The 21,440-nt window shown below is 33.0% G+C and overlaps 1 protein-coding gene and 1 long non-coding RNA gene across 2 annotated transcripts; both read left to right on the top strand.

Annotated features, from left to right (window-relative positions):
- Positions 1 to 1,689: 1,689 nt before the first annotated feature.
- On the top strand, positions 1,690 to 2,861 carry LOC144543608 (uncharacterized). The gene is made up of 2 exons (XR_013508019.1): positions 1,690 to 1,814; positions 2,486 to 2,861. It is a non-coding gene; the product is annotated as an uncharacterized LOC144543608 (long non-coding RNA).
- A 2,050-nt stretch (positions 2,862 to 4,911) lies between these two features.
- On the top strand, positions 4,912 to 7,498 carry LOC144576181 (wall-associated receptor kinase 2-like). Its single transcript, XM_078326465.1, has 4 exons — positions 4,912 to 5,013; positions 5,187 to 6,009; positions 6,256 to 6,420; positions 6,606 to 7,498. Exons 1-4 carry the CDS (start codon positions 4,912 to 4,914, stop codon positions 7,496 to 7,498), a joined length of 1,983 nt encoding a protein of 660 aa, XP_078182591.1.
- The last annotated feature ends 13,942 nt before the right edge of the window (positions 7,499 to 21,440 follow it).

The following is a 21,440-nucleotide window of genomic DNA, read 5'->3' as shown; positions in this document are numbered from 1 at the left end:
GTAAATATATATAGTTATTAGAAAGCTCGTAATTTGTGACTTTCAGATTGGAGTACAGATGATCCTCCCTCCCCGCTTTCCCCAGAAGGTGTGAAATATGCAGAAGTTGTGGCCTATCGGCAACTGCTGTGAAAGCAAAATTGTTTGCTGACCAAGAGGAACGTGAAATCCAAAGACTCTCTGCCACAATTATCAACCACCAGGTCTATTGATAGATTTATCTCAATTCAATATGAATTTGAATTCTGACTTCATTATGCTTGTTGTTTGTTAATTATGGGTTGTTTATTATTAGTATTTATGCGTTCCTTCTTGTTTTATCCTAATCTGACTGATTTTCTTACTTACAATATATAGCATTGTTTTAGTAATTTAAGTTTCTTTTAATTTTGGAATGGTTTAGCTATAAGCAAAAAGTATGATTTTTTTTACCTCTATTGATTTGTTCATTTTAAAGAAAAATTGGGTAGAAGTAAGCTTAATGTTGTTACCTTCATTTCTTCTTCAATAAAATGAACTTCTATCAGGGATACTCAAAAGCTTTTTGGCTTGTTAATTTTCTAATGATTATTCTAATCTTAAGGTCACTGCAACATTATTGAATAAAAAAATAATTCTGACATTTTAACAGGTGCAAAAAATAATTCTGACATTTTACCTTAAAAAATAATTCTGGCCTTTTGTATTTAAGCAAGGCTAAATATTGTACCTTCCTAATTACATAATTTACCCTACTTTCTTCCTTCTTTTTTCTTTGACATTTATTTTCTATAGTGGACTGTAAGATTAAGCTTGGGGGCATAGAAGTAAATATAACCTAATATTTGCTTAATTATAAAATGAAGTTTCTTCCAGAATCTTTGCAACCATATCTGGTTAACCTAGTTGAACTGAAGGAAGGTCACAAAAAAACATGTAATTAAATGGAATGAATAGAGAGGATGCAAGCTAAATAATATATGATTAAACTAAACATTCAGGAGCCTTAACAAATCGATTAAACTAAACATTTTGAAAGATAGCAAGCCAAAGAAAAATGAATTGATTTGGTACATACTCCTCAACTTGCAACAAATAAAAATGCAGAACTTCAATATATGATTTCAATAGAACAATTTAAAATCATCTGCAAAAAAATGGCAAGAAGTGAATCTGATTTTTGTGGCTTCAACCATGCAAGATAAATGAATATAAATGAGCAAGCTATTCTTTGTATTCATAAGAAAATGAGTTTACAAAAAAAAAAAGGCCGATTGAACTTTACATATATAACAAAACAATAAAAACTGTATATATATATGCCAGTTGAACAACAACCATCTTTTCTATCACTCAAATCAGTAGTACAAGAGAAACTTTTACATAGTAATGTCGAGCTAGGTACCAATTAATCTAAATCGACACTTCCAAAATTGGAGAGAAGGATCTTTAGCCGTTACACGAAATCTGAGCTAGTGGCGTACTCTGTTAGCATCCCCACAGCAAATCCAAACATTGCCCATCTGCATCAGTGTTATCAGAACCGGACCGGACCGGACCGTTGGTTTAACCGGAAAAAACCGGACCCGGTCACCTGTCCGGTTCGGTTCTTTAAATGGATCGCTTCAAGTAATGAACCTGTCATAAGACATTAAACCGTCCGGTCTTTATTAGAAATCGTTAATTTAAACCGACATAAAACCGCGGTTCAAAACAGATTCTTCTCCGTTGTTGTTTCTCCTTTCCCAAATCTCTCCTCTTGTCGCTCTGTCTCTCCCTCCCACTCGCTCTGTCGTCTCTCTCTTTATCTCTCGCATACGCGCTCTCAATTTCAGGTTAGCTCCTTTGCTTTTTTGTTGATCATATGCCAAAAGGATAAGAAATAAGACTTCTCCCCTCTCCAATTTCATTGTTCTATTCCATTACAAATTAAGATCTGTAATTCATTTTTTATTCAACGTCGTTTGCTCAAATATGCCGTGATATTTTTGTAATACACTTTCGATTGTTTATTTTCCTTCTTTTGGAGAGCAATTCAATCAGACCCGATGAACTAATAAAAAAGTACCGACCCACTGTTAACAGTAAAATAAAAATATAAGTTACAGAGCCTTCTATGGTTTCCTTAGAGAAAAGACCTCAAGTGAGAACACAAAATAAATAAAAACTCAAAAAATGTATGAAAGCAGGTGCTTAACTTACTGGTTCTAGTCACAGCTCATCAGTACCTGAACCCCAACTGGTACAATATCCTATGTCAAGATGCATGTCAGATATTTCATAAACAATGATGTGTAATCATATAAGCTTTAGTTATTTATGAATCTTTTAACCAACATTGCATCACAAACTAATTTGCCTTCCTGTCCCTCCAGCAAAAATAGCATCAAAATCTAAACATAGTCTAAAGGACAGCACAATTTAAGGTGATAAATAGTACAACAGTGGGCTTTATCTACTTGTGCTCATTAATTTGTAGATGAATTATTGAATTTGGATGCATTAGATTATGATGATGAAATCGAAGACTCATGCTCAAACAATATAGAAAAAGTACAAGATCAAGACAATCAAGGAGGTGTTGGCCGGGGTTAGGGAAGATGCAGGCAAGGAATTAGAATATGCAGATGCTAATGATGATATATGTCAAAATGTTTCAATTACCGAGTGGCAACTCAATCTTTCAACTTTGTTGTTGGTTTATTTTCTTAGTTATTTGAAATGATAAACTTTTATTTTTGATGTATGAGGCTACTTGAGATGTGTTTCAATATTTGTGACAATTGACTTTGTTGACTTTGAAAAAAATATTTTGGTACTGTTAATTATTTTTTATTTCACTGACGTGTACTGTTACTAGTAAATCCTATTGTGATTATAAGAACATTTATGCAAACTTTATTCACATTTTCTGAACTTAGAATGTTTATTTTGTAAAATGTGACATCTAGGAAGGACTTAGACATAAAATTAAATAATTTGCTGGGATTTTAGGTTATAATTGTATCAAAAAAATCAGCGGTTGAACCGGTTGACCCACTGGTCCGACCAATGACCCGTTGACCCGGAGATTTACCGGATCGATGTCCGGTCCGGTTCTGATAACATTGATCTGCATAAATAAATACATCCCATTATTATTATTCTGTCAAAACTCAACATTATAACAAGCAATTTTTTATTTTATTTCAATGCTACTTCTAGGATAATTATGTAAACTGTAAAGCCTCTCCTTTTCTATTGGAAAATTATAAGATAAACCCTGGCTCTTTTACTGGTAAACTGTAAAGTTCCAATTTTTTAAACTATGTCCTAATACCATAAGCTGGAATATTGTTACTTATTGAACAGTAGCGTTATAGAGGTATAGTGGATCCATGCATTACTTTGACTATGTATGAATACAATTATGTATATAATTTGGATGTTAAAGTAAAATTTATTCAAATCTTATGCAATGAATGGAAATCTCGAAACAAAGGGAAAATATAGTACCTGCTTCAACTGCTTTGAGCATTCAAGTGATTTTGAGATGTAAGATAAAATCATAGATATATAGAAAATGAACAAATTAAAGAGTAAATAATGTCAATCAGTAGGAATTCCATGTTGAAGCATAGAAATTCCATGTTGAAGCATAAAAATTAGCAAGTAAAAAGAAAAAAACAGTAACAAAACCAGTAGGAATTCCATGCTTAATTTCCTAACTAATTTTCCATAATTCAAAATCTAAAATCCAAATAAAAAATTAATTAAATCTCAAAACCTGATCTAAGTCAACAGTGATAAACCATTTTTTCTATAGATCTAAGTCAACTTTTGAACCCAATTTTCAGAAATCCTAAAGCCCTAAATTTTTTCTATAGATGAGTTTACAAAAGAAGGAAGACATAAAACCTTAACAGCAGCAACACGATTTAGGGAGGAGGCGATTAGGGTTACTGCTGGGTAGGAGGAGGAGGAGGAGGAGGAGGAAGAGGAGGCGATTAGGGAGGAGAAGGAGAAGGCGGCGATTAGGGAGGAGGAATCGCCTGGACTCGTTGATCAGAGGAGGAGGCGGCGATTAGGGAGGAGGACTGAAGAGGAGGAGGGCGGCGATTAGGGAGGAATCGCCTGGTTCGCGTGTTGTTCTCATTGATCAGAGGAAACAAATGGACTGGACTCTGGAGGCATAAGGTGGCAAGTACTCGAATTAATTGTGTATGAAGGATAAAATTGGAAATATAAAAATACGTATACCAAAACAGTCTTTTTTTTTCAATTAATTCTGTTTAAAAACAGTATAAGAATACACTATTAATGACATTTTCACAATTTAGCAATTTTATATTGGCATTCTCTTAATTTTAAAGTTTGCAATGACATTCTCACATTTTGAAGATTTTGTAATGACAATCTCACAATTTTCTCAAATATATATTATGCTAATAACAAAGAATGTACCCACAACGTTGTACGAGGTTAAGTCATTGAGAATGTAAGAAATAATTAACCTACAAACATTTTGAGTCATTGAGAATGCACACATTGTATTAATTGTTTCTTTTCACTTTAAATCATTAATTGAGAATATAGATATACCGCTCTTGCTCTACAAATAAATATATAGTAGGTTGTAATTAGTACGGGAAGCTTGAAATTTTTATTCATAGGGCTTGCCATCCCATCCCTCTACTAGATATTATAAACAATAGGTACTAATTAGTAAGTGAAGCTTGAATTGTTTCCTGATAGAGCTTTTCATCCCATCACTCTATTACATATTAAAAACAGTAGGTTCTAGTTAGTTATTTTCTTCTATGCCTATAAATTAAGTAAATCACTCACTCTTCTTCAACCAAACTCCATCAATCTTTCTTTGTTTTTCAAACTTCAAAACCACCACTTGAATTTCCTAAAGCCTTTTAGTTGTTTTAAGATAAATATATATACATGGCTATCGTTTTCTTCTTCATGCTACTACTGTCATTCTGTGTAGTTCAACCAATATTTCAACCCCCTGCCGGATGTCTAACACATTGTGGAGACACCAAGGTACGTTCCATGTATATTACTAAAGAAAAGGGCATACTATGATTCATAACTTGTAAATTAAAAAAAAAAAGATGTTTAACATTGCAATCATACACTGAATTAAAAAAAAGTTAACTGTTATTTACATATAACATCTTAATTATTTAACACTAAAAAGTTGCATATAATTACAGGTTACATATCCATTTGGGATGGGTAAAAATTGTTCCAGATCTGAAGAGTTCAACCTCGTGTGTAATAAGATGAGCGACGGTAGCTATAAGGCAATATCTGTGCCTGCTTCAGCCGCAGATCAGGTATCCGAGGAATCCGTATTACATAGCATATCCGTGTCCCAAGGCCAAGCTCGGATTGAGGTCGTTGTTTCTTGGATGTGTTATCTTAACTCAATCAAAAAAATTCGTGGGGGTGAGTATACTGTTGATTTGTCCACTACGCCATTTTGGTTATCAAATACCGAAAATAGGTTCATGGTACTAGGTAGTGAGACATCTACATATGTCAAACTTAAAGGGAGTCAATCTATCTGGTACACAACAGGGTGTACATCTGTGAGCTTGAGTGAGCAGGGACTGGTGAATGGCTCATGCTCTGGTATCGGTTGCTGCCAGACTGCCATTCCGTTTGGAATGAAGTATTATAAGATTAGATTTGATGATAGCTTCAACAGTTCTAATACCACAACCTTTAGCCCTTGTGGGTATGCGATGCTAATAGAAACAAAAAACTTCAAATTTAGCACCACATATCTCACCAGACTTGACTCCTTTAACAAGGATGCTAAGAGATTTTCGGCTAAGGATGCCAAGAAATTTTCAGTTGTTCTTGATTGGGTTGTAGGGAATGAGACCTGCAAAATAGCAAAACAAAATAGAACCGATTATGCATGTGTTAGCACTAACAGCAAATGTGTTAACCACGCCACTGGTCAAGGTTATATATGCAATTGCGCACCAGGGTACCACGGAAACCCCTATCTCCTTAATGGTTGCCAAGGTACGTTATATATATATATATAAGTACATACTAAAAATGATATGTTCCACTTTCTTAGTTATAATTATGCTGCTTTTATTGACTTCGACAATCTTAGAAAAAAAAAAATTGCTCTTCTTTCAGTTGAAAGAAAAAAATCTTGTTTATTGTTGTAAATTTAATTAAATTAAGTATACTCTCACACAGTTGATGCATAATATTGTCTAACTCTCCTATATATTTTTCTTTCTTACTATATATATATAGATACCGATGAGTGCCAGATTAGTTCAAATTGCTATGGTATTTGTACAAACACTCTGGGATCATTCAAATGTGCATGTCCCCCAGGCACACATGGAAATAGTACAGTCCCTGGAGGTTGTTACAAGAATGGGCCGAAAATTCAATTATGGGGCAAGCTTGTTATAGGTAATTTTCTTGAAAATTGCTATTACATTTTGAGTTACTTAATCTCTCTCTTTTTTTAATTAGGTGGCAAAATTTACAAGTTTGACTAGTTTTAATTTCAATAACTCAAGTAATTGATCAATTTAATATAAAAAAAAAAGTAATTGATTGATCAGTTGAACTAATATTCATTTAATTATTTGCAGGTTTTAGTATTTGTATTGTTATCCTATTACTTTCAAGCTCCTTGGTGTATTGGGTCTATCAAAGAAGGCAAATCACTACAATCAAGGAGAAATATTTTCGGCAATATGGAGGTCATTTGTTGCTTGAGAAGATGAAATCTGAGCAGGGATTATCATTTAGAATATTCAAAGAACAAGAACTGAATGAGGCTACCGACCACTTCAACTCAAAGAATGTGGTAGGAGAAGGAGGAAATGGTACAGTATACAGAGGTACCATTAATAACAACAAGGTAGCTATAAAAAAATGCAAGACAATCAACGAGAGGCAAAAAAAAGAATTTGGTAAAGAGATTCTCATCCTTTCCCAAATTAACCATAAAAATATAGTAAGAATCCTCGGTTGTTGTCTTGAATTGGAAATCCCAGTGTTAGTTTACGAGTTCATTTCGAAAGGAACTCTATTTGACCTCCTCCATGGAGAGAATGCCACGTGCATCCCGTTAAACACTCGTTTAAGGATTGCTCAAGAGACTGCAGAAGCACTAGCTTATTTGCACTCATGGGCATCCCCTTCCATTGTTCACCGTGATGTGAAAACCTCCAATATACTTTTGGATGAGAATTTTGTGGCCAAGGTGTCTGATTTTGGTGCTTCGGTTTTGGCACCAATGGGGGATGATGAAGAATTTGTGACACATGTGCAAGGTACCCGTGGTTACTTAGACCCGGAGTACATGCAGACTGGCCAACTCACTGTAAAAAGTGACGTGTATAGCTTTGGTGTGGTTCTCATAGAACTTTTCACCCAAAAGAAGGCCGTCTACATGGATGGGTTGGAGTACTATAACCTCGATCGCAGCAGAATTTTTGTATGCTATGAAGGACAACAGAGCCGAGGAGATATTGGATGATCACATCACATCATTCATGAGTATAGATGGAGAGAACATGGGACTTATTAAACAAGTGATGGAGCTAGCGAGAACATGCTTGCTCATGGAAGGGGAGAGGAGACCTGATATGAGACAAGTTGCTGCCATGCTTCACACAGCAATAAAAGACATGGAGGGTCCTACACAAGAGATTGCTGAATGCTCAATTACCAGTGACTTGGAGATGCCCGACTTCAGCGATCGAGTTAGAGATGCCCGACTTCAGTACATAGCAAATGTTTTTTTTTTTTTTTTTTTTTTTTAAGTACTGTATTGGCAATTTTGTGGTTTTTCTTATTTATATAAGTACTTGGAGATGGCTATTTCGATATTTCCGTTGAAACTTTGGTTACATAATGAACATTATAAAAGGTTAAAAGCTAATATGAGATATGTATAGGTTATTTTGGGAAAATGTTAGTAATATAATGAAGGCTGGAAACAAACCTAGCCGTTTCTTTCATCTCTGGTGACCTGAACAAAATATAAAATAATTTAGGTAACACCGAAGTCCTAATATACCATAATATAAAATGTGAGAGAATACGCATCCAAGTTTTATCTCAAATGAACCAAGCTGTAATAGATCGAATAGTAATTAAATATATCAAATGAAAATTTACGTTGATAATTAAATATAATTGATCATAATGAAGAAAAGAAATTAACCGACCACACGAACGACAATATTGCCTCATCCACATCTATTCCTTTTATTTCATTTCAAAACTATTTTGCAACGCATCAATTCTCTCTCCACGCTCGGCGTTATTCAATTATTTAGGCCTCTAAGGCCTTATATACTCTCTATTATTCTTACCGCAAAATTTGTGGGACTAAATTTATTCTGACATTTGGACATTTGTTATGAATCGAATAGTTGTATTTTTTTTTTTCAAAACCGTCAAAACTTCTTCTCACGGATCCGCACAATCCATATCCAACCAACGGAGACAAGAGACATATTTGTTCACAAATTATATGAAAGTGAGATGTTTGATAGTTTAAAATCTTGAATTTGTAAATTCTTATTGACATGTTTTTTTTTTATTATTATTATTTTCAAGATTCCATATTTTCTTAATGTTACAGATGTTTCCAACTAAATATATATAAATTATGAGGAGGATTCAAATGCCTCCATTTTTTATGCCTTCATCATGCCTCTATTTTTTAAAAACTTTAATAACTCAAAATTAAAACTTAAAAGTCAAAATAAAACTGTTGGATATGATCTACATCATTTTATATATTCACGTGTAAAAAATTATGACATTTCAACTTTATTTTGGTTGTCATCAAGAGCTTGTGTAAATGTACTAATGTGGACAATTTTTAGACGTTGATTTTTCATCTTATTGATTCACATATAAACAAAACCAAAATGTAATAAATTTTTATGAGCACATAAAGAAAATAATATAGATCACATCTAATGGTTTTATTTTAACGTTTATGATTTAAATTTTGAGTTATTAGTGTTTTAAAAATAAATGCATGGTGGAGGCACAAAAAATGAGGCATTTGAACCCTCCTCATAAATTATATGTATTTTTGTTAAGATCATATAGAATCTTTTCTTTTGATGCTTTGATCAGACAGTCTAACAACAAAAACAAAAATATTTTAGAACGTTAAGAGATACGTTATGGACTAGCAATTATGTTAGAAAAATTTTAATCATGTGTTGTCGATTTACCGGATATAATAATAAAATAAATAAAAATTTACCAATTTAACTTCAAAAGACAGAAATCCGTACTCATGCTAATAATACTCATGACTGGAAGGCAGAGTTGAAATGTCAAATCAATTTTATTTTAGAATTTTAATGTATTAGAAGAACCACAATAATTTTTTTATTTATTCGGAAGTGACTTTTGAATCAAGATCAATAACTAAAATCCAAAACATTTTAATTTTTTTTTTCAGTAACACACATAGAAATAGGAAAAATTTCTAGTGTACCCATGTAAACTTTTAAAATAGCCAATTTCTCCATAAAATCACCTTAATATCCAATATCCCCATAGAAATCTAACATCCTTTCTTTTATCCCCTTTTGTTCATTAAATTTGTTATTTAGACAAATATACCCCTTTATTTCAAATGAAGATCTCCCTTTAAATGAGCAAAATTGAATAAAAGAGAAGAGAAAAGCAAAAAGATGCTTCATCTTCTTCATCTCCACATCTAAACTCCTCCTCCGTTGATCTTGCTATGAAATAACTGGACCGATCCAGTTTTTAACAAACAAAGAGGTTTCTTGACGTAACTCAAACATAATGATCCTTTTAATTTGTTTCAACTAATAGCGATGGTAACAACATAGTGGTTACTCTAGTTAAATGACTAAATCATAGTTAGGATAGACTAGTGATTGATGCAATACGCTTATAAATATGCTCATTGTACAAATCAGAATAGAAATTATTTTCTTCTCCAATTTCTCTCATCTACTTACTATAGCTTGATGCAAAATGCTGGAATTTGTGAAAATGACAACAATCAGCGAATATCGGAAAGTACAATGATTATTTACAAGGTCTAAGCTTTGATTTTGGAATCACCTACCTAAGGTTTATACTGTTATGTTTTATGTTTTAAGTTTGATTTTTCTTTTCTCTTTCTGGGGTTACTTTTCATGAATTCAGATTTCAATCATGAATAACCACTCTGCGTGGCTTGCGGTGTCTGCATGTTAAGTGATGATTGAAGAACAATGTTTTATTTTGCTTTTATTATGTTATTTTGATTCATGAAATGTTATCAATATTTGGTTTATTTGGTTGTTGGATGGAATTATGTAATGTGATATATTTCCATTTTGTGTTAGCTAATGTGATTGGCGAAGTATTCGTGTAATATCTTTAGTTACTTGTCTATGATTGCACATCACTATCAAAGGTGCAAATCTCTTTTGATGTCCTATTTTATCATTTAATTTCCTATTTAATCAAATTAACCATACACAACTGGAGTACACGAAGGAGGAATTTAGACTTTAAACATAGAGATGAAGAAGATGAAGTCTCTCTTTTCTTTTCTTTTCTTCTCTTTTATTCAATTTTGCTCATTCACAGGGAGTTCTCCGTTTAAAATGAAGGGGTATATTTGTCTAAATTACAAATTTAGTGAATTAAAGGGGATAAAAGAAAGGATATTAGGTTTTTATGCGGATATTGGATATCAAGATGTTTTCATGGGGAAATTGGCTATTTTAAAAGTTTACATGGGTACACTAGAAATTTTCCCAAAGAAATATTTTAATTTTTCTTATAGTTGCAAAAAATCCGCCCTGAAAAAAATGTTGATATGGGTTACTTGTCGCGGTCTTTCTAATAAATTCAATTATATAGTATTTTATCTATTATTAAAGAAATATGAAAATATTTCTAATATTTTAATAGAAAAATAAAATTATAATATCTTCTATTTAATTAAAATAAAAAATCAGAAAATTCTATTTCTAATAAATTATTTACCAGAAATAGGATTTTAAATTTGTTGAATAACTTACCGTACATAGGGCTTATTTCCAGTAAATTATTTACCAGAATTGGCAGATTTGAAATTTTATTCAAAACGTGGACAGATTTGAAAATTTTATATTTTTTTATATTAAATAAAAATTTCGGACCAAACTGCCTTCTTTTTCTTGGAGATAAGAATTTAAGGAATATCTGGAAACGACCATTTTCTAATTTATTAATGGACTAGAATTTGCAGGGTTATTTAAGTGATTTTATTTTTAGTAGATAATTAAATGGACAAATTTAACTTAACTTGTTGTTTTATAATTATATACTGGTCTGGCAATTCATTAATATCTATAGAGGCGCGCATATAAAGGTTAAAGGTGACAAAGCAGGAAAACTTTATTTAGAAAAAAAAAAGAGAACAACAAGATAACACTAAATATTTGTTCAAACTCACAACAATTTTTGAACTAATAGAGCAAAGAAAGCAATTACAAAGAAGATTCAAGTTATTTTCTTCTATGCCTATAAATTAAGTAAATCACTCACTCTTCTTCAACCAAACTCCATCAATTTGTTTCTGTTTTTCAAACTTCAAAACAACCACTTGAATTTCTTAAAGTCTTAAAGCCTTTTAGTTGTTTTAAGATACATTAATATATATATATGGCTATCATTTTCTTCTTCATGCTACTACTGTCGTTCTCTGTGGCTCAACCAATATTTCAACCCCCTGCCGGATGTCTGACACATTGTGGAGACATCGAGGTACGTTCCATATATATTACTAAAGAAAAGGGCACATATACTCATGATTCATAACTTGTAAGTTATAAAAAAAAAAGTGTTTAAAATTAAAATCATACATAGAATTAAAAAAAATTAACTTTTATTTACATACAACATCTTAATTATTTAACATTAAAAAGTTGCATATAATTACAGGTTACCTATCCATTTGGGATAGGTAAAAATTGTTCCAGATCTGAAGAGTTCAACCTCCTATGTAATAAGATGATCGACGGTAGCTACAAGGCAATATCTGCTGCAGGCGCAGGTCAGGTATCCGAGTTATTAGTATTACAGAGCATATCCGTGTCCCAAGGCCAAGCTCGGATTGAGGTCGTTGTTTCTTGGCTGTGTTATGTTAACTCAATCAAAAAACTTCGTGGGGGTGAGTATACTGTTGATTTGACCAATACGCCATTTTGGTTATCAAATACCGAAAATAGGTTCATGGTATTAGGTAGTGAGACATCTGCATATGTCAAACTTAAAGGGAGTCAATCTATCTGGTACACAACAAGGTGTACATCTGTGAGCTTGAGAGAGCAGAGACTGGTGAATGGCTCATGCTCGGGTATCGGTTGCTGCCAGTCTACCATTCCGTTTGGAATGAAGTATTATAAGATTAGATTTGATGATAGCTTCAACAATTCTGATACCACAAGCTTCAGCCCTTGTGGGTATGCGATGCTAATAGAAACAAAAAACTTCAAATTTAGCACCACATATCTCACCACACTTGACTCCTTTAACAAGGATGCCAAGAGATTTTCGGCTGAGGATGCCAAGAGATTTTCTGTTGTTCTTGATTGGGTTGTAGGGAACGAGCCCTGCAAAATAGCAAAACAAAATAGAACCCATTATGCATGTGCTAGCACTAACAGCCAATGTGTTGACCACGCCACTGGTCAAGGTTATATATGCAATTGCGCACCAGGGTACCACGGAAACCCCTATCTCCTTAATGGTTGCCAAGGTACGTTATATATATGTGTGTGTGTACATACTACAAATGATATGCTCAACTTTCATAGTTATAATTATGCCTGCTTTTATTGACCTCGGCTTTCAGTTGAAAGAAAAAGTCTTGTTTATTGTTGTAAATTTAATCAAAATTAAGTATACTTAAACAGTTGATGCATAATATTGTCTTAAATCTCCTATATATTTTTCTTTCTTACTATAAGGTCCCCTTCGGCAAGGTGGATTATGAGGTTAGGGAGCGCTAAGGAGTTCATGTTCGGCAAATAAAAAAGATTCAGAAATTAGCATGTATTTGAATAAAATATATATGTAATAAGAGAAGGACTATATTACCATAGAAGGAAATATCGGTATCGGGATTGGAATCGGACCCGGCCGCTATTGATCCGGGAAGGAAATATCGACTAATTTGGATCGAAAAATCATATTTTTTTGGTCAGAAGCTTGTTTTATACTAAAAAAGGAAAAAATTGATTAAAAAAATAATTTGTCAATAATTTATGTTTAGATAAATGATTATTACAATCAAATAATCCACTAATACAATATAATACAAGCATTAAAACTATAAACACACTCTTTCACTGCCAGAAACTTTGTCGTGCTGGCTGGATCACTTCATCGTCATTTGTATTATGATAAAAATGGGGATATTGTTATCATGGGTTCAAAGTTTGGATGTGACGAGTTTTATCAACGAATGCGACGAGTTTTCAGCATGTGCATATATCGTTGATACACTATTTAACCAATCACGGGTTCATAGTTGATACTCTATTTAATCAATGAATGTGACGAGTTTTCAGCATGTGCATACTTTATTTAATTAATCACGGGTTCAAGTTTTCAAACAAATAATAATCAGAATCGGACCAGAATGGCAGAAATTGGACAAAAAGTCAAAAAACACAAAATCCGCAAGTATTGGACCAATATCAGATCGGTCCCGGCCAATACCGATATTTCCTTCTATGTATATTATCCTCATATTATTGTTGTCATATAACATAATTTTAATATAATTGATGATCTAATTGTATTACAATTTTAATTAAATATATTTCGATAGAGTAATCTGTGTAAACAAAGTTTGAACAAGGCACCGAGCATCCAGTTAACTAACACCTTGTTTGGTTGGAGAGTAGACAAAATGAGGGAATGGAATGGAAAAAAAAGAAAACTTTCCATCGAATCGTGTTTGGTTGACAAAATTATGTCGGAGGTGAATGGTACAGGAGGTGAAAGGTTTAACCTTATATCATTGTAATTAATAAAATCGGTTTCCCTTCTAATTTGAGGTGTAACGGATGGAAATTTTTTTTGTTGCAAATATTTAAAAAAAAAATACAAATGCACAACCTTATATCTTACCTATATAATTCTTATACAACTTTTTTGTCATAATCCTACAATAGCCACCAAATTTCTCATTAACTTTCTAAATTTTAATCAACCAAACAAGAAATAAGACGGAAAGAAAAGTTAAATTTATTTTCTCTCATTAATCATTCAAACACGAAGAAGTTAAATATGTTAAGCTTCATTTCTATTCCATTCAATTCCCTTGTATTCTTCACCTCCCCTTCCTTCCTCTAGTCTCCATCCAAACAAGGTGTAAGTGTCGTTAACTTAAACAATTAACAAGTCAACCGTAATCAACACAATTGGTTAAGCGATTCAGAGTACTTTAAAAGTTTTGAATGCAATTTGAATCTAAATTGATACCTGCACAGGTACCAACTCAATAGTGATATTCTATGCAAAATTTTGTATCTCATTTTTAATTGAAACCTGTCACAACTTTTCAATCAAAATGAAAAGAAAAATGAGAAAAAGAAAAATTGTGACAATACTATATATAACAAATATGAAAAGGACCTGATATGATTCAAAACAGTTCGAAATAACTAAAATTGGAGAAATGGAAATATAGCTAGCATGAACTATATAATCAATTAAAGCAGCACTACCAAAAAGCACACAAATAAACATGCAACTCCTTCATAAGCAATACAAATGACCAAAAAAATTATCGGTACCAGTGGTACCAAGTACCATAATCTTAACAAAGTCTCATCTTCACAACTCATTGAGGCAAAATGTAATCCTTAGATACTAAAACAAAAACATGATAGATCATTAGAGACACAGTTTAACATATTCAACAAGATCTAATTTCAAGTCCTCTTTGATTTCTTGCACGGCTTGGCATCACTACTAGAATTTTCATTTTTTTCTGTGGGCAAATTTAGTTTTTTTTCAAGGGTAAGAGAGGCCGTTAGAAATAAAATGGTGTTCTCTGACACACTTAAACATTTCCAACGACAAGCCGATGTAAATAGTTGCGCATGGAAATCCCTGCTGTCTGCCCTTGGAAATGTCACTTGCCTGCCCTTGGAAATACTTCTGGATGACCCATGACCCGCCAAACAAACCAAATACTATTTTTTATTGATAGCCCATGGAAATAGTTGACCCCATGCCCTTAGAAATGTTTTGAAAGTTGTAACACAAATTATTTTCATGAGCTACCCTTAGAAATATTTTTGTTATTATGTTATATTATTTTATAATGAAAGCCCACGAAAATATTTGGCTACTATACCATTGAAAATGTTTCATTGATATAGTTAATATTATTTTATAGTTATACTAACTATTTTCATGAGGCTACCGTTGAAAATGTTTAGCTCCTGGAGAAACATTTCTATTTATTTGAAATATTCATTTGAATGTTGAACAAAACTAAATCACAACAACAAACATTATTTAATTGAGATATATTTAAAATGATACATTTAAATGAAATCTCAAGTATAATTTATTGTGTTTATTCATTTCTTTAATGATTTTTTCCAATTGTTTGTAATTATAACTATTAGTGTATCGTTATGAATTTTGGCAACAACTTTTTTACAATTGGCTAGCCTTCCACATTTTTGCTAGTCACAAACATTCAATTAACATAAAATATAATCCTAAAATGATGTACCTCATTAATTAACAAAATAATTTATATAACACATCCTAATTAATAAAAAATACTTGAATTAGATAGTGATTTAGTAAAGCAAACAATGCTTACAAGAAGCAAATTAACAAAAAAAGGCATGTCTCTCATCACTGTTTTAACAAAAAAGGATATTTATCTCATTGAGATATTTAAAATGAAACATTTAATTGAAAACATAAATTTTGCTCTTTGGACTTAACCAATCTATTTAATTTAGATACAAAATATTTTGACAAATGCAAGTAATACATAAGATCTCCCTTTGAATGACTCATTTGTAAACACCTGTTACAAACCAAAAAGAAAGATAAAAATATTAGAAAAGACATTTAACCAAAATGCTTTACTGTCAATTAAATTTTAAAGTAAATTGAAATGCAAAAAGTAACACGTGTATTCCTTTACCAATTAATACTCTTCATCAAAACCATCCAAGTCTTCTTCATCTTACTATCATGCTCTTCCTCACCCTCCTCTATATTGTTTTTGTCCTTTGTCAAACTCGACGGTTCATTTGATGTTGTCAGGGGAAGGATTGTTGTATCGATCACTAGCTCGAACTCTTCTTCTCATTAGACTATACCATCCCAATGAAATCAGCGATGACAGTGGGTGAGTAGGTTAATTCCTCTTGCGGGGGATTGAGTCACGGGGATTTCCGACAACATACTAGCTCGTACTTGGAGGCATCATCATCCCTAAGCCATTCTGAATCTGAAACAGGAAAGAAAAAGATGAGATTTCATATATGCCACTTTAATTGGAGCAAATCAATTAAAACTTTTATCACTTTAATTAGAACAAATCAATTAACGCAATTTAAACTTTTATAACTTTCAAGTTGAGCTCAAATTCAACCTACTATATTAAATTTGCAGCTTTCTGAACCAATCAATGGGTCAAATACAAAAGTTAAAATTAGGTAATTTATCTTCTACTATGCCCAAAAGTTACTTATAAAAACATTGGAACTTAATCATCAAAAAGTAAAGTAATAATATACTTGTACAATTAAGAATGTGTGGTACTAATTTTCAATATTGAAGGTTCGATCTCTAAACCAGAAACTATAAGTTTAATAAGTTATATATAAGTTATATATAAGTTCCCTACAGCTCAACATCCCAATCTAATAAGCAAAAGAAAACAAGACTATCAGGAGTAACCGGGTTTAAACCCGTTAAGAAACATAGAGAAACGAAACAGATATGCATCCAATTTACAAGTTCCATCTTTTGACAAGTATATGTAATTCAGTTCAACAGTAAAAATAACATTGAAATTGCAAAAAACTGATGCCAAAATCCTAACACCAGATCAATGGTAGCGGCCACACAAGAAAAGAGAAGGGCTCGCTCTCGCTCCTCTCAGTACTTCCTCCTCTGCCCAACTTCAAAAGAAAAGAGGAAATAAAAAAGAGCATCTTAAGGAGTAAATCTCACAAGAAAAAGCGAGAGCAAGCTGGGAGGGGGCAACAGGGAGAGAGGAAAATAAAAACCAGGAAGAGGGCGAGTCAAGTTGGGCGAAGGAGAAAGTACTTTTAATGCAAACGGACCCCATGTGAAACGCCAAGCCTGTATTGGCTGTACCAATTATATGCTGAACATTTCCTTTGGTTTCTATCAACCACCTCTTCCATGTCAGTACCTCTTTCTCTGTCTTTGTTAAACAAAATGATTGTACAAAATTTAAAAAATAATGAGTACAGACCAATATGGTACTATGCATAGCGCGGGTCAATCTGTACTATGGATCAATATTTTTGTAGTGATTTAAAACTATGATTTTAATTGTACTTATCTAAATCACTGGAATTCAATTCACTCTTGCAATTCAATTCTTTTCCATCGTATGTACAGTGGTTATAACTCTGGTAAATCATCACAACTATTAGTTAACAAGTATATTTATCAGTCTTTATTAATTTAATTAAGAGCTTGGGTTGGGTTGAAAAATACGTACAGCATGCATTTGAGATACAAATTAAATCCCACAACAAGTATATCATACTTACTTCATGCAATTGAAAAATACTTACTGCAAGCTCATGACAGTAAGCTCCCATGTTCACATATATTATCTACATAATATCTACATAACTTTGTCTTTATGCTTATCTACATATTTTGCTAAAAATGAAGTTTTTAGAAGATATAATTAAGAATTACAAGGCAACAATGCTAATCCATGATAATAATTCTGTTATTGTGCCTTCATCTCATAGTATCTTACACAAGTAGTGATCATGTTCTACCTATCTAAAAAAAAAGTAAAAATATTCTTAAAAAATGAAAAATTTAGTCTTCAAGTACATGTTCATATGGAGATTATGTTGAACAGTTCAGATTGACTTTTTGAACTTTGAAAATTAAGATATTGATCTATAGCACGGACCAATCCGCGCTATGCATAGTACCATAGCCTCACTCAACTTCAGAAAAAAAAAAACTAGAACAAAAGCTAGAGATAAAAAATAGCAGAGCAATCTTTTGTTTGTTACTTACAGAGAGGAGAGGAGGACAACACCTGCAGGTTCGAGAGTCGGTACAGTCTCTTAGAGTGAGGCCAGGTCATTGCATCTTTGTCGTATTGGCCGAAACCCAAATTAATGTTATTATAAATAATATATAACGGGCATTCTCTTTTTAGACAAACTATTCTACAAATATATTTGTGTTAGTAACAAGAAATCGTAGAAAACGTGCATACACAATCACCTTATAACCATAGATAAAAAAATGAGCAACAAATGAGAGAGAGATCAAACCTTTAAAACAATCTTACAACTTTTTTCAGCCTCTGCAGTTCGTTTTTGGGCTTCAACTCTTATTCTCTCAACTTCACTTTCAAAATACTTGTGTTGCCTCTCGTTCTCAGCAATTAATTTGTCTAACTCTATGTCAATTCTCCTACTCAAGTTGTTGTAGCCAAACTCCTTCAGTTTGACCATGTTCTCCACTTTCATGGCCTACCATAAATAGAGATGTATTCTTACTTAGAACCTGACAAAATATTACCATATTGCCCCCAAAATACTTAAAGTATACACCAAGCCCTTCTCTCTTCTTTGTACATGGCAAATAGCCACAAAGTATACAATAATTACTATAATGAAGCAATTATACAATGGTAATTACGAAAATAAATGACACAATAGCCACATCACCTTCAGTTTTTGTTGTATTTATTACCACCACTTGATTTTTCTTTCTAATAGAAGTCAGCGGCAATTCTTCAAGAGATCAGAAGATGGGCTTATTGGGTTAAGAGAAGGGTCAGCCGACCTTATCCGCCTCAGTTCTACCAGTCCGATAGGACATGAGCACTCAGTGAAATCAAGAACACGGCCTCCTGTCTGAAAAAGAAAAGCATAAAAAAAGTAGTATAGTTGCTAACTTGCTATTAAACAATAAATATCGTATACACCCCAAAACAACAATAGCATATACACCCCAAAACAACAAACTTGTATACTGCATGAGCTTTGTCCAGTTAGTATAATCCAAATACTATATACCAAATGGTATACCATTACCAAATGCTCATAACTACCTAAATTACACTTGCATACATGAAGACTAACACGAAAATTAGAAATAGAATTTCTGTAATTGTAAGATTAAGTATACTACAGAAATCTGTGAAGAAGAATATAGAAACTAAGTTAAAAATGGACCTTGAGCAGTCCATAGCACATATCAAAAGTGGTAGAGAAATAAACTAAACCAGTTTAAGTTGGAAATTAACACGCAACAAGAGGAACTAAACCCTAAACCAAATCTACATACCAGTGTGTCTTAGAGGGTGCTCGATTTGCTTGAGAGTTTCTCTGTTGGATGCGGTTTGCTATTGGATTTAGCTGCCGTAGTGGTAGAGACAGGAGAGAAGTTTCTTCGATATAGGGTTGAGAGGATTTTCTTTGGGAGTTTCGGCAATGTCCGTAGAGAGGGTTGGGAGGAGAGGGTTTTTTCTATTTGGATCTGGCTTAGACAGTAAAGAGGGGAGCAGGAGGAGATGGTTTAGTCGATTTGGTTTTTTCGAGAAAAAATGCCCAAGTCCCAGAGGGCCTGTTCGGCGGGTGCAGAATAGAGGAATTAAGTGGAATTGAACCTCTATTCCCACCGAACAGACCAGGAAATAACTGGATTAAAGAGAGTGGAATAGAGCACTCTTCCAACTTTTTAATTCCAGGGGGACCGTGGAATTAGATTTTGGACAGGAATAAGGAATTGGGCCGGACCATTTTACCCTTATTTTCTTCATTTTGCGCTGACATGGCATTCCTCTTTCATTTTTTTAGTCTTTCCTTATTTCTGCTGAGCACGCTTCCAGAGGAGGGAAATGGTTTCTCCTCCATTCATTTTTAGACTGAATTCCGATAAATTTTGAATAGAAGAACAAATTAGAAGGTTAGAACAATACTATACTTAATTTTATCTTTCAAATGAGATAAGTTTAGTCGACAAATTTCTTCGTCTCGCTCCAATTTGATCGGAGTCGTCTTTCTTTTCAATCAGTTTAGTCGCTCCAATTTCTTAGTCGCTAAATCAATTCGTGGATGTTTTCATTTTATTTCTATTCATTTTTTTATACGCTTGATTAGGAAAATGGCAACCAGGGAAGTTTAGTTTGTTGGTTCTGTAATTCATGATCATTTCTACTGGAGATTAGTATCGAACCAGACTTTCACCTTCAAAAAAAATTTACCAATCTGATTAATGAAGGCAGTACAGTTTTCACATTTCACTCCTTCTCCACATAGACAGTTATTTCTTTAGGTGAGCTTTCAAATGAGATCAGTTTAGTCGACAAATTTCTTCGTCTTGCTCCAATTTGGTCAGAGCCGTCTTTCTTTCCAATCAGTTTAGTCGCTCAAATTTCTTACATTCCGAACTAAGTGATGCCTGAAACTAGGTGATTTTTCAAATGAGTTGCGTTATAACTGGCATGCCTGGAAATAGGTGATCCCATCACTTAATTTCTTACCCTTTTACTAGGTGATCCCATCACCTAATTATATCTTAACTCATGCCTGGAACTAGGTGGTTTTTCCAATCAGTACACGAACAAAAGGCTCAAGTCTTATTGGAACTAGGTGATGCCTGGAATTCTCTAAACAAGCTTAGTCTTTGGTAAACTAGGGCTGTCAACTGAGTTGGAATTACATGGGTTAAGATGTAATTGTAGTAAAAGAGTATAACAGTTTACTGGTAAGGTATATCAATTTACCAGTAAGGGGTTAAAATGCTTGAATTGGGCAAGAATTTGTTTCATTTTTCGAGTCCTTTTAATCAGTTCGGCTTCTACAGGAAATTCTCGGTTTGACTTACTCGTTGTCTCTACTGATGCAGGTTCAAATTTTGTGAGCATATTAAATGGTGGCTAGACAAATTTTGTGAGCAAAATTGCTGACTTAATTTGATACTGTGAATTAAAGGAGCAGCTAATTAAATAGAATTTCTTTGCTTCAAATTTGATACTATGACTTAATAGATAAATTTTGTGAGCAACTTAATAGAATTTCTTTCGTTGTAAAATTATAATCCTATGCCTCAATCTAAATAGAAGAACAACAAAATATGGTGCTGTGGTCAAAACTCAACAAAGGTTATAAGAGTCATTTCTTATAATTATCATATTTTAATAAAAATAAAGTGCA

The sequence above is a fragment of the Carex rostrata genome, chromosome 25 (genome assembly GCF_964058835.1).
Source record: "Carex rostrata chromosome 25, lpCarRost1.2, whole genome shotgun sequence".
NCBI classification, from domain to species: domain Eukaryota; kingdom Viridiplantae; phylum Streptophyta; class Magnoliopsida; order Poales; family Cyperaceae; genus Carex; species Carex rostrata.
Note: the sequence above shows the minus strand (reverse complement) of the source record. Positions and strands in the feature narration are given on the sequence as shown.

Excerpts from the sequence above, each read along its gene's own strand:
- LOC144576181 (XM_078326465.1), top strand. The coding sequence starts at position 4,912 with ATGGCTATCGTTTTCTTCTTCATGCTACTACTGTCATTCTGTGTAGTT. Across the intron at positions 5,014-5,186 it reads CACATTGTGGAGACACCAAG|GTTACATATCCATTTGGGAT; the intron begins GTACGTTCCATG and ends ATATAATTACAG. Across the intron at positions 6,010-6,255 it reads TCTCCTTAATGGTTGCCAAG|ATACCGATGAGTGCCAGATT; the intron begins GTACGTTATATA and ends ATATATATATAG.